Below are 14169 nucleotides of genomic sequence, written 5' to 3'. Positions count from 1 at the left end.
AAAAAATGCACAAACTAAAACATGCACAGCTCTCGTTTTGCAAGGAGAGCTGTAAACTGTTGTAATAATGAGAGGCGGATGACATAAGATGATATACGATGAGCAAACCTCTCATCTTGTAATTACACACAAAAGTATGAAAGGTACTTACAAGAATTGAGGGGTTTGCAATAGTTTCCTTCCACCAAAGTCTTCTGGATACTTGAACATAAGGAAGAAGTACAGATGTCCAATGAGAATTCCTACCAGCTCCATCAAACCGCTGTTGGCAAAAGAAAACCCTTGTTAAAATTTATAAGAAAACAGAAGTAATTCTTCTCCCTTGCATTGGCATTTAAAGTAGTAAAACTGAAAATTTAAATGAAACTCTAAACCACATATGGCCACGTATAAATTGTCATGTATTGCATTTTATATTAAACAAAATTCATAACTAAAAAATACTCCATTTCTGGTTTTGCTTCCCTCCCCTCTTCCATTTCAGGAAAACTTTTGGATGCATGCTTGGCCTTTATCTCCATTACGTGCGTGGCTGTAGCCATCACACATATATGATGTTCGTTCTTCAGATACAAAGATCACCATGACTTCAATATATCAGGTCAAAGGTCGGTGGCTGTGTGCCAGATGATGGAGGATGAGACCAATCTGGGTCAGAAAGGCTCACCCCCACATGGTACATTTTAGGGTGGGTGCTACTGCAGAGGTGGATGTTGCTCTTGCTTTGCACGTGGCGCATTTCCTCTAGGCCTCTGCAGTCTATATATTTTCTGCCACAGGGGCCTGTGGCGATTTTGCTTTTCCAAGTGGTTACTTAGGAGTCCCGAGTAAGCAACTCCCAAGTAATGGTGTTGATGTCCAGGCCTTTGAGGGTCGCCTCGAATAGATTCTTCTGCTAAACACCCCCCCCCCCACACACAAAAAAAAAAAGACTATGCCTTGGCATAATTCTCCATACAGCAGCTGTTTAAGCAATCAGCTGTAAGGCATTCTGGCAATGTGACCTGCTCATCAGGCCAGAGTTTTCTGTAGGAGAGTAGACGCTGGGGAAAACCAACCCTGTACAGGACCTCCGTGTCTGGGATTTTGTCCTGCCACCTGTGGTGGCAGTCTGTGCAGGTAGCTCACGTTAAAAGTGATTTAGCTGTTAGGCGTGTCTGCTGTAGACAGTCCAGGTCACACATACATACATATATTACTGCATTTCATGTTACCCCAGGGTTGTGTAGGTAGGTGGTCTGTATCATACAGTGTCTCCCTCTTTGTTCAGAGGGCTACTGATTAACCATCTGTTGATGGTACTTTCTGAATCAGATGGTCTGACTTAACTAAACTTTGTAAATTTTAAGCCTCTGACACTCGAATGGCTTCAAGACTGCATGCTCTGCTGTTTCGGGACTACTGTATCTTGTTCTGGGGTCGTATTCATTTGTTACTGGACCATGTCATCAGCTTGGCACGTGCCTTATGCCCAGCTCGGCCTTTCCTGATTTCTGTGCTTGGCTGTTTCCAAGCTGTGTGCCCAGATGTTCCTGGGCTGCATGCCCAACTGTGCCTGGAGTTTTCAGGCTTTGTACCAATTTGTTTCTGGTCTGAATGTTCAACTGCTTCCTGGCCGAGTGTTTGGCTGTTTCATGTGCGAGTACTGTACCTGGTGTTCCCTGGCTGCATTTCAAAGGTTTCACAGTTCCTGGGGTCTGTGGACCCTGGGTTTCAGATCCCTTCAGTTGGGGGTTTCCTGCCTGTTGGTTTCTTGTGTTTGGGGTGTCCTAAACCTAGCCAAGCTTGTGTTGCACTTTCACCATTAAAGATGATATATGGTCCTCTTTGCCCTGGGCTGTTTAGTCATCTTCTCACAGGTTAGCCCAAGCAGTTTTCTGTATGAGATCTGCAGGCCTCTAACAAGGAACAGTTGTGAATTAGTATAGGAGAGCTACTAAGGGGAATCTTCACATAAATCAAGCATTGATTGTAATGAAATACCCATTTCATGGTGGGCCCCCTCAAGGGCTTCCTGTCCCTGCCCTGTTCCCCCTCTCTTCCATGTAGAATGGGAGAGTTCCTTTTGGGCAGCTAGTTTGTAATGGCTTTGCTGACTGGAGCTTCAGATGACCTGGGCCACCTCCTGGTGGAAGTAGAGTGCAACAGGGTTGGTAACATCATGGTAATAATTACTTTCAGCATTACCTTTGGGTCCCTGATTTTGTTTAAGCAATAACCTATTTTGTTACATTTATGCCTTCTGGCGGAGTCTTCTTGTTTTGGCTAGATCTCTAGTCCTCAAGTTTCCTTCACTTTCCCAGAGTAAACTGGATTCTGATCATGGCTTGTGGTAAGTTAAAGTAGGTCTCAGAGGAGTGGTGCGCATCTCTTTAACACATGGCCTAACAGGCACTTGGCAAAGGGAAGCTACAAAGGTCACCACCAGAACAATAATTCTTTAATGTTGGGATTTAGGCCAAGGGCCAAGTACTGGAGCAAGTTAGATTATTTAAGTTCTTAAATGTACTTTTTATTTTACATGAAACTAAATGTAGGTGATCTAGGACCGGCAACTTAATCTTAACCATACAGGCATACCTCAGAATAAGAGTTTAATCCGTTCCTGGAGACGCCTCGCCTTCCGAAAACTCGCATTCCGAAGTTAATTTCCCCATAAGAAATAGAGGGAAATGAATTAATCCGTTCCTGACTACCCCAAAAACCCCACATCAAACTAAATTTTTATACCTAATTTACCTAATTCATCTAAATAAACCTACAAAACTGTGTTCCAGTTATTACTTACCTTGCTGTCGAGTGCTGTAGGCGTATGGAAGATGGTGAGGAGGGGGGAGGAGGAGAGGAGTTACTGTTTGGAAGGGGAGTCCCCTTCCATAATCACATCACATAACCCCATGCCTTGTAACACTATGGATACCACTTCTCTTTCTAAATTTTTCAAACCAGCCCCTGCTTGCCTTAAACTCTTTCTTATCTGCATCACTCGTTGCAGGGGTATTCTTCAGAAGGTCTTCGTGCAACACCCTGGCTTTCTCACAAATAATGGCCTCCGAAACACTATCACCCCTCAACTCCTTGTCGTGTATCCAAATTAATAACAACTTTTCCACTTCTTCAAGTATTTGTGGTCTTTGTGCCGTTAATGTTCTTACTCCTTTTGCCACTTTAGCACCCATAATCTTATTTTTCTTCTTAAGTATAGTGCATATTGTTGATGTGGCTTTGTTGTACTGCCTACAAAGTTCAACAACACGTGTACCGTTCTCATGCTTCCGAATGATCTCTTGTTTCTCCTCTATTGTCATCCTCACATGAGCTTTCTGGCCTTTATCCTTACCACTGGCTTTCTTGGGACCCATGGTGAGATATATAATAACAAATTGTATAGACAAATCACCAAAAATCCAACAAAACACTGAAAATCCGCGAGAAGAATTGATGTGGGGGTAGTCACTGAGCGCGAGACAATAATAAACTGAGGGGCGGAGGGGCGACGAACGCGCTAGGTCGGCTGTACGCGTATCAACAAACTCGCGCCCAAACTCGCCTCCCGAAGTAACCCTCGCCTTCTGAGACAAATTTTTGGAGTAAATACACCTCGCCTTCCGAAAACCTCGCATACAGGGACAATCGCATTCCGAGGTACCACTGTACTTCGTAAATTTCAAATATCAAGTATTACTGAAGCTATAATAACAAAGCACAGAAAAATAATCTAGCCTCTACTACTACTGTCAACTTGGACACCACCCCCAGATGCTAATGTTTAATACTCCTATTTCTGAGCAAGTTGCTTTCTAAGGCAGCGGCACTGTGCACTGCTCACCCCGTAGGCTTTTGTTTATATTATTCCTTTGTTTTCTCTGGGCTGATGTCTTCCCACCCAACAAAAATGGGAAATGGGGGAAACATAAGAGGTGTTGATGGGGAAACATCAGAGGTCCGTAGTTGTTCAATGTCCTACCAGTGACTATAAGAAATATTGCCGGAACAACCGTTGGACATCTTCAAGAGAAAACTAGACTCTTTTCTAAAAGAAGTTCCGGACCAACCGGGCTGTGGTGGGTATGTGGGCCTGCGGGCCGCTCCAAGCAACAGCCTGGTGGACCAACCTCTAAACAAGTCAAGCTTGGCCCCGGGCCAGGCTTGGGGAGTAGAAGAACTCCCAGAACCTCATCAAGCAGGTATCAAGGGGGGTTAATAATAATGAATTAATTTATATAAATACTTAAGACGAATATATCAGACCCGAGTGACTCACCTATGCACAATGACCACGTTGAATATCAAGATGACCCAGGGCAGGTACATGGCTTTGAACTGCAACCCGAACCAAAAGGTGACAATAGTATCTTTATTAAGCTGACACCACACATAGATGACAACCAGCACCATGACATCCATCAGGAGGGGAAACCCTGCTAGCAGTGCCACAATCACAGAACAGGTCCAGCTGAACAACAGCATAAAGAGGTAGTCAGCTGGTCTTTGAGCAAACATGCCTGTAATAAACATGAAAATAATAGGATGATTATTATACATACCAATAAGCAACCAATAAGCAATGATATTCAAATAAATGAAAAGATGCATTACAAACCCACAAAAGATGAACACAGTACTGTACACTTAATTTGGAACCCTTCTAAATTAGCATTTACAAATTTATTTAACAAAATTCCCAAAAAGTTATAACATTACCTTGGTCTTGTCATTACAATATTTAAAAATGCTGTAGTTGACATCCCTGCCCAAAACTGGCCCTTTTGACATTGATCAGAAAACTTTATAATAAAAAGGTCAAACCATTCTTCAATAGGAAATATGCCAATGGTTTCACTTCCTACATCTGGCCTATGTAACAGCTCCTGCATGAGCTTAGATCTTTTCAAATCCAAATGTTGCTAGGAGCCACCTCATAAAGCCACTATCACTGGCTCAAAGCAACCCAGACACCCATTCTATACTAAGGCACCCAACTGACATCCACACTGGCCAGCCTAGCCAACATGCCAATCAAACAACACCACACACACACCAATAACATAACAGATCCACACCCAATACCAACCCAAGGTGGACAGGCCATTCACCCCACTCATCCTCTATCCTAATCCATCCTATCCCCCATCCTTTGGTCATGAAAACCCAAACAATCCCATTCAATGACTCTGTAAATGGTCTCGTACAACTAATATTCAGTGACACCATTAATTTTTTTTCCACAATGACATAATCTATGTAATAATATTGAAATGGGAGGTCAAAGGCCACAAATAGGTCACTATAATTTGGAAAATGAACGAAGACTTAACACTACCTACCCTAACAAGATCCTAGTCAACATCATAGGTTTCTATGCATAAACGATAAAGAACAAACAATCAAAATCACAGGGAAGTGCATTACTTTCAAGACCAAGTCAAATGACATCCACAATCCTTACTTTCAGACTATAAATCATCAATGGTACCCCCTGAAGATCCCGAGGAATGGGAATCCCCCTCAACACCCAATTTGTTTAATATTTAATTTTAATACCCTATTACTGTATATGGTTGTATAATAGCATAAAACAGTGAAAAGCTGCATAACAAACAATGCAGGTGGTTGTTTGTAGGATCCCGTGTAATGTACTTAATTCTCAAGAATACAAGAATAAAGAAAACTGCAGAAGGTCTATTGGGTCCTTCCATGTCAAATCATCATGAAAAAGTGGACATCTCAACCTGATCATCTCAGACTTTCATAAAATTTGGCAGGATGGTGGAAGACATGAAGTAACTTGAAAATGCAAAATTTTATCACTCAGTAATGAATGATAATCATACAGCATGGTTATCAATGAGGAAAAATGCAAAACATTTGCTTAAAAGTTAAAAAAAAAATTAATAACCTTACTTCTAATTGTGGTAGAACTTGCACCATTCCTTTAACAATTTCACATTCTGATGTAAAGCACAAACATATACAGTGTGTGTACCACTTGCTACCACAATAACACAATGTTTAGGATGTACAGACAAATCTTGACAACCAATCTTCAACCCCAGGATGTGACTGTTTACAGAACACACACACTTCTGCAATATTGTTCAAGACCAGCCTCTCTTGTATGTGCTCTTTTGCACCACCTCTTCTAACATTCACAGTCCCTCTTACTAGGCATAATTCTGCTGACATCATTGCAGGAAAAGTTCCTCACAGTCTCAGCAATATCTGGGTCCAAACTTCTTCCTGGTTTAGGAGTTGGTGATGACAAAATCCCTAACTTACTAATTGCTTAACTTTATTCATCATGTGGTTACTTGTATGAGGACATTCTTGCTCTATTCTTCTAGAAAGAATAGGACATTCTTGTTCTATTCTTCTAGAAAGAATAGGACATTCTTGCTCTATTCTTCTAGAAAGAATAGTCTTTAGAAAGAAGTGTCAAAATGTTAACCTTATAATTTTTTAGTAGTTTTTCAAACGTTTCCTTCAGTTGTTGCAGTATGGCATCATCACACCACTTTAGCCATCGTTTGACCATCGCCCGTACCTCCGGATTACCAGGCACAAGTTGTTTGGCTGGCATGTGCCAGCCTTTCTTGACTTTCACAACCTTTGCAATTTTAGTAGGGATTTCTTCTGCAGTATGTTCCTGCCTTCATTCTCTTTCTCTTGATAGGCAATACTCTATTTAGGCAATACACTATTTAGACTTTTATTTAATGATTGTATAACTGATTCAGTCCTGTGTGTCCACCTCAGTGTCACTTTTTTCCATCAACTGATGTGTCTGGACCTTCCTCATTAATAGAATCCCTTATAATGTTTTTCTTACAGTTGTCACATAACATTTTTTTTTTATCTACTGCCACACACATTTCACCAAGTTATCTGGTTGATACCTGCTTGATAGGGTTCTGGGAGTAGTTCGCCCGGCCCGAGGCCAGGCTTGACTTGTGAGTTTGGTCCACTAGGCTGTTGCTTGGAGCGGCCCGCAGGCCCACATACCCACCACAGCCCGGTTGGTCCGGCACTCCTTGGAGGACTCACTATTCACAGATCCATCTGTCCAGGTACAGTATACTGTATCTGTTCCTTGTACCACTTGTCCACACCACAGAAGATCCAGCAAGATGGAGAAGCAGTGATGCCAAATGGAAATCTTCAAAAAGAGCTAAATCTGTTAGCAATATGAGCTAAAAGATCAAGGACTAATAATTTAATTTGTAGCTTAGTTCAAATCTGAACACACAAAGCTGTCATCTACACATCAATTTTTATGTCAGTTTCAATAACTGTGCAGAGAATGTGATAATAATTATAATAATAATAATTTTTATTTAGGCAAAGGTACATACATAAAGAGATTTTACAAAGTTTGTTGGCTTTATAGATAAGAGCTAGTACATACAATGCCTAAAGCCACTATTACGCAAAGCGTTTCGGGCAGATCATAAATTAGGAGCTAGAAGTGAAATAACTGGAGCCCCCACCCTGCGTTCCCACATCCCCTGAAAGCCAATCCAAAGACAGCTCCAGAAGACGCAAGACAGAGGCCAAATGACCGCGAGTCTGAAGGCATCTGATGTTACATAGGAATTTATTCCATAAATCAACCACCCTATTTCCAAACCAGTATTTACCCCAGGTCTTTTTTTACAAATAAAAACGGCTGTGTACAAATATTAAATTAATTTAAGTAACAAATATTGTAACACATGTTATTTAACGTACTGTAATTATACAAATTAGAAACGTATGCAAATCATATTTCATATTTACCCGTTTCTAACCTCAGTGAGTAGTTGTACAGGAAGTAGAGGTTAAAGAGAAAATGCATACTAGTAGGGTAGTACAACAATGCTGTCACTGGCCGCCATAGCTGTAAACAAAAAAACAAAAATTTATTTGAGTTGTACAGTATATTAATAAGCACCTCTCTGAGCATTATAAAAAGCAAGCAAGCCTTTAGTTCTTTACTCTATTTTCAAATGGATATTTCATGTGTAATATCAAAATAAAAAAGCAGCACCGTAATAAAAATAATTGTATCAATAAAGTACAGTATATAGTGCAGTACCATCTTGTACTTGTGATAATGTTAAAATACTGGCTTATGCTCCCTCATGAAAGAGCACCACAATTCAGTCAACACACAGCCTCCACAGCACTGATGGATGATGTGCAGACTCATGCTAGCCTTCTGGAAGATATATGTAGATAGGAGGAGAGGAAGGGTTTGAAGATGATTAAGTACAGTACTGTACTGCATACAAAAAAGTAAGAAGGCAATGTGAATGCACAAAATACTGAGAGGCATAAAACTGAATGGAAGTTGTTTATGAGGAGGAAGTAAATGTATTGTATTTGATAATTCACTTGGAGGACAGTACATGGTCTTATAAAGTGGGGTGAAGTACTACTATGGATTACTGCTAGTGTAAACAATGCTTGTTTTCACTCATAATGCTACACAGGTTGGTGTTAATGATATAATGGATGTGGTATTTTTATTTTAATATCTGTAGCCCTCTTTCACTATGCTACAGTATTTGCTGTTTTCTATCAAAGGAAAATGGATGGATGTTTTCCATCCCCCCTCATCAAAGGGAGCATATGGTAAAGAATGAATTAGTAGCTATCATCATAATACTACTCACCTGAAAACCATTAAAGAGACGGTCAGCATCCAACACTAACCAATAAACATTGATTAGCTGAAATCGACCCAGCAATGATAAAGCAATGGTACCAACAAACCAAGTTCTGGTAAAGCGGGGTATGGTAGAAAGCCAATCTTCCATTTTGCTGTTGATGGTCGACAAAACAACTGCAAAAAGATATTAATGTAAATAGGTTTGTACAAATTTAGAATTTAGCAATCTTATTCATGGTGCTGCATCACACACGACATTGCCTATGAAGTTACTGTGGACATTACAAGATACTGTATATGCTTTACCTTTGAGTTATTATTATCAACTGGAGTCTGGTAACTCCTGCACGTTTCAATTCACCACCTGCTAACAACAGTCTCAATTTTTACCTAAATTTACTTGTGGGGTCACTAACACTAGTGGCCTTGACGAGGACAGGAGGCCGGCGTCTTGTTGAAGGTCCCCTCCCCCATTTGCCTTGATCTTTTCCAGTTGGATTTTAAAATTTAATAGAGTTTTGGTATTTACGGCTTAGGTGGGTAGGCAGTTCCATGGGTATATAACCCTGTGTGTGAAAAAGCATCTCCTGTTTTCAGTCATACATAGTGGCTTGAGCTTGAAACCATTGCTCCTTGTTTGTGTTACAGCTGACTTTTTGAGGAAATTGTGCAGATCAACATCCTCTAAATTATTAATTATTTTAAAAGTTTCACATTATTTTAAGTTTCAATGAGATTTGCCCTATCATGCCTGGTTTGCAGTGTTATTAGCCATGTGACCCTCAACTGTTCCTGATACAAAAGTTGACTTATCTCTGGAATGATTTTTGTTGTCCGGTGTTCCACTTCTCCAGAGCAGCTATATCCTTCTGAAGATGAGAACTCCATTCTTGGATACAGTAATCCAAATGGGGGTGGACCAGAGATTTACTCAATTGAATCACTACCTTCTTTTCCTAAAAGTCAAAGTATGCTTTATTATTCCAAGTGTTTGGTTAGCATTTTTTACTGCTGCTCCTACCTGTTGTGAAACTTTCAGTGAATGGTGGATTTTGACTACAAGGTCCTTGTCTTCATCAGTCTGCTGTAATGAAACGTAATTAATTTAGTAGTTGTGGCATGGGTTGCTATGTCCCACATGCAAGGTCTTGCATTTGTTGATATTAAAAACATTTGTCAGTTTTCTGACCATTTGTGGAGTTCATGTAGATCTCTTTGTAAAGCTTCAATATAATTTTCATTTTCCACTTTACCATAAATTTTTGTCATCTGCAAATTTGATAATGTGGTTTGTAACATTCTCATCTATGTTATTAACATATATGACAAAAAGGGTTGACCCCAAAACGGACCCCCTGTGGTACTCCACTTATAGTTACCAAGACCCAAATTACTGTATCTCATTAGCACCATCAAAATACTTGTCAGAAAATAAGTATGGCCAAAAGTGCTGTTAAGAGAATCCAAGAGACTGAAAATCAGCCTCTGTCCCCCAACACAAATTATTATTATTATTATTATTTCCTACTTTGTTGAAATACAAATATTTATTCAGGTAAAGTACATACATACAAGGTGAAATACAAAAGTTGATGGATTCATAGATAGGGCTAGTACATACAATACCTGAAGCCACTATTACGCAAATGAGGAAGGCCATTGTCCAGCCACTTAACGTAAGGTATTTGTGTTTAAATAATATACTTAAAGTAACAAACAATGCATTTACATAACACCAAGAAAAGGCATTTATCTATAAAATGATGAAAAGTCTGAAAATACAGTACTTTTTATAGACAATAAAAATATGCAAGTAGCCTCTAATATATAATACATGGCAGGTGTTTGGCCAGCCATTTGCCAAAATTCAGGCAGGAAGTCATCCCTCATTTGCAAAGAAATTTCCCTTGTTTAAATATAAACACTGCCTCCTATGGGACAATAGGCCTTCTGCAATTTTCTTTATTCATTGCCTGATATGATTTGACCATAACCCCAAGCCACACACCTTGGTTTAGCATTGGACTTAATAATGATAACAATAACTAATAATAATTCTGTTGAGGACAGGCAGCATGCATGTATTTAACCGAGGGCCACCAACATTCTAGTGGTCTCGACGAGGACAGGAAGCCAGTGGCTTGTCAAATGTCCCCCCCTCCTAGTTTTCCCAAGGTAAACGCCTCTACCAACATCTGTAATGGTGCAGTCATCGGGAGGACAAACCCTTCATGTAAACTGCACCTACTATCAAGAAGAAGATAATTAATTGTCGGGGGACAGGCAGCCAGTGTAAATATACATACACGTTAAGCTTATATCAAGCCCCCCCCCCCAGGTCGAATTACTGACCCACCCAAGGATGTAGCCCCCAACAAGCTGACCAACTCCTGGGTATTTATTTACTGCTAAGTGAACAGGTACATTAGGTTATAGGAAACGAGCCCAACCATTTCTGTCAAGCTTGGAATTCGAACCCAGAATTCCAGACTGAGAGTCGAGAATCCGACTGTACTATGATGATCCTATAGGCGTCAGGGACCATCAACCTCTGGAGGGTTAATAAGGCCGACACAGTAGCTTACTGCCCAACCCGCAAGTACACTTAGTCCTAAATATAGTCTACAACTCCAGTAACCTCTAATATATATATATTCACACACCTGAGAAGCTTGGTACACTCCTGTGAGTCTACCCGGAGCGCTTGTGTAAACCACTGCAGCTCGACGTGTACTTCCCACCCTGTTGCTAGTCGCATCTGCTCCATATTACCACACACTAATATTTGTATCACCTTTCCATGTTTATTTTATTCTACCTAATGTACCGTTTATTGCACCATAAGAGATTACCGTCGCTTCCATTTAAAAACTTTGTAGACAAAACATAAGGGTAATTCTGGTGTATTCTCATTGCTTCTCTGGTGTATTCTCAAGCTTCTCATTGGTTTAATATACCAATGTGCCTTACTATACTTACTAATCTCTCTCATCTCATTTTTTTCTTGCAATGTATCTGTTATCATTTTATTAATTCTGCTAGAATTGACCTACTTAAAATTATGTTACAATAAGGACCTGCCCGAAACGCTGCACATACTAGTGACTTTACAAGATTGTAAATACTATGCTATGTATTCTCTCATACCCAATGTATCTTCTTGTATATAAATAAATAAAATAAATAATAATAAAATATTTGTTCCGCGCACTGTTGGAGACAACCATGCGCCTTTTCAGGAGAAATTCGAGAACAGTCAATATAATGAGCTTTTACTTAACCTTTAGGATTACATATATGGTAAACACATAACAATGTGGCAATAAGTTTGTTAAACGCAGTTCCAAGGGGCGCTGCATTATTTGCAGGGCGATATTTTAAGGCAACTGGTAATGTGTACATAATTGTCTAATATGCATACAACACTGCCACAATGCCTTATGAGCTAGTAGCTAATATATCTACAACCATTAAGGTTAATTGTTCAGAAGTTTATAATGTATTTTACCTGGAAAACCCGCTGAGCGTTCTCAGATAACACATATGGCCGGATCTCCAACAATGCGCGGATAGCTATATAATATTGGGCGCATCTGGTTGAGTATTAATTCAATTTCTTTCTTTATTATGCACCCCATACCCATCCCGTGGGCGGTGGTGTAAATGATTACAGAGGCACATAATCAGTTCAGGAACTGAACCCTCTAGTTCGTTTAGCTAAGCAAATAACAATTTTTGACGCTAGTTACAAAATTATTAATGTTATATATACATGTCACTGTGCAGCCTTTTTTTTCTTCATTAATTGACCTACGTATATCCGTATTTTACGGCTATAATACATATTTAAAAAATTACAGAGCATTATTTAAAGTATTTGTTGAAGTATTTAAAGGACTGGAAAGCATTATTGCCTTTTTTCGATTAATTAACTGACCTATGTATACATATTTCACGGCTAAAGAGCATTATTTCGAAATCTAAGAGCACTCAAACCTGATCTTGTGCAAACAAGAGGAAAAGGCATACACGAGCTCGCTGTTGTAACGTACGATTATGTTACGTTGTTGGGTCGATTAGATACACAGTGTTTAGTGGGTTTCATATTTATTTAGTAGTTTTGATTCCAGCAGGAACTCGATGCCGATGAGCCTGGCGCCTTGATGGGGAATCGTGAGTGTCTAAACTCGATGGGGTGGTGAGTGTCTAAACTCAATGCGGTCGTAGTAAACCTCTACAACCGCATTGAGTAGAGGTTTACTGCTCTGTGTCGAAGCTGGATCGTCTTGGGGTCGATTAGAACTGCATTAACCAAGTGCTACATTCTTGAAGTTGAAGAGGTGTGGTAACTCTGAAGCGTCTGTACTGAAGTAAATACTGGAAATTATACTGCTGGCTATTCTGTTCTTGTTGTTATAGATTCAGCTACTAGGAACAAGTTCCAAATAGCATGGGCTATGGTGAGCCCGTGGTATTTTTCTGGCAAGGTTAGCACCAACCGATGAAAAGAAGCTATTAAATTCAGTTTCCGTATCTAAATCAGTTGCAGGTGTATAACCATCATTGGAGGGTTTTATCTGGTTATGTGAGCGTTGTTTAGTTCCTAGGATGTTAGAGATGGCTTTCCATGTTGCCTTTTGCTTCTTTGACTCTACTCTCATAATAGGAAAGTTTTGCATTTCTTATTATACTGTTAAGCATTGATGAGTGCCTCTAAACTACTTCCTTTGTAACTAAGTCTATCCTAAGTTTTTTCATATTCATGTTTCTTGTTGATTGCTTTGAATATGAAACTTGTGAGCCAAGGATTGTTTATTCTTTTGTCTGTTAGTTGCTTGCTTGGTGAGGAGGGGGACAATGAGGGTTGTAGAGAGCTTAAAGTTTTGAAAAGGAAGAGATTAGCTAATGAATTTATATCCTGTGTATTTCTGAATTCAGATTCCCAGTTAATATTGTGAAGTGCATTTGCGAGGTTCCCTATTGCTGCTACACTGTGTAGCCTGAATGTTTCTTGTTTTCTGGTGGTATTATGTCCATGTTTACTACGAGGAAGGTAGGATAGTGGTCAGTTGTTCTGTCAATGATTATACCAGATGCAAGGGGGAGCTGTTATATAAGTCCATAAAAAAGCAAGGTAGTAGCAGATGTTTGAGCGATTTGGGTGCGATTGGTGATTGTGAGGATTAGCATACAGAAGTTCATTATGTTTAGGAAATAGTCGACTTGGGGGGGCTATTTTGTTGACACAGGTCAATATTGAAGTCTCCTCCTAGAATGATGTGATTTTTGTTGAGAGTGTTGTTTATGATAAGGTTACTTAGGTTATCTGAGAATGAAGCTGTTAGTATTGGAAAATTTATAGATAGTTCCAATAGTCAAGGAGGATTTAAGGGATTTATTTGAAAACTGAGCAAAGGTATATTCACAATAGTCGTCTCTATCACTAATGACACTATAGTCTTACAAGTTAGACTATAGTTTTGTTCCATCTATCACTAATGACACTATTGCAGATGAAG

At 39.6% G+C, this 14169-nt stretch overlaps 1 protein-coding gene across 2 annotated transcripts in view; it reads right to left on the bottom strand.

The window, feature by feature from the left end:
• Der-1 (derlin 1) overlaps positions 1 to 14169 on the bottom strand; it is a 35072-nt gene that overhangs the window by 668 nt on the left and 20235 nt on the right. Inside the window, exons 1-5 of one of the 2 annotated variants that reach the window (XM_045739988.2) lie at positions 11314 to 11472; positions 8655 to 8824; positions 7777 to 7876; positions 4265 to 4505; positions 152 to 262 (exon numbers count right to left, since the gene is read on the bottom strand). In XM_045739988.2, coding sequence (XP_045595944.1) covers positions 152 to 262; positions 4265 to 4505; positions 7777 to 7876; positions 8655 to 8798 — 596 coding nt within the window. In that variant the 5' untranslated portion in view covers positions 8799 to 8824; positions 11314 to 11472. Of the gene's footprint in view, positions 1 to 151; positions 263 to 4264; positions 4506 to 7776; positions 7877 to 8654; positions 8825 to 11313; positions 11473 to 14169 lie in introns of those variants that run through there. The other variant, XM_045739989.2, reaches the window with a different exon arrangement.

This window comes from Procambarus clarkii, chromosome 26 (genome assembly GCF_040958095.1).
Source record: "Procambarus clarkii isolate CNS0578487 chromosome 26, FALCON_Pclarkii_2.0, whole genome shotgun sequence".
NCBI lineage: Eukaryota > Metazoa > Arthropoda > Malacostraca > Decapoda > Cambaridae > Procambarus > Procambarus clarkii.
The sequence above is the reverse complement of the archived record's forward strand: the minus strand, read 5'-3'. Positions and strand labels throughout refer to the sequence as shown.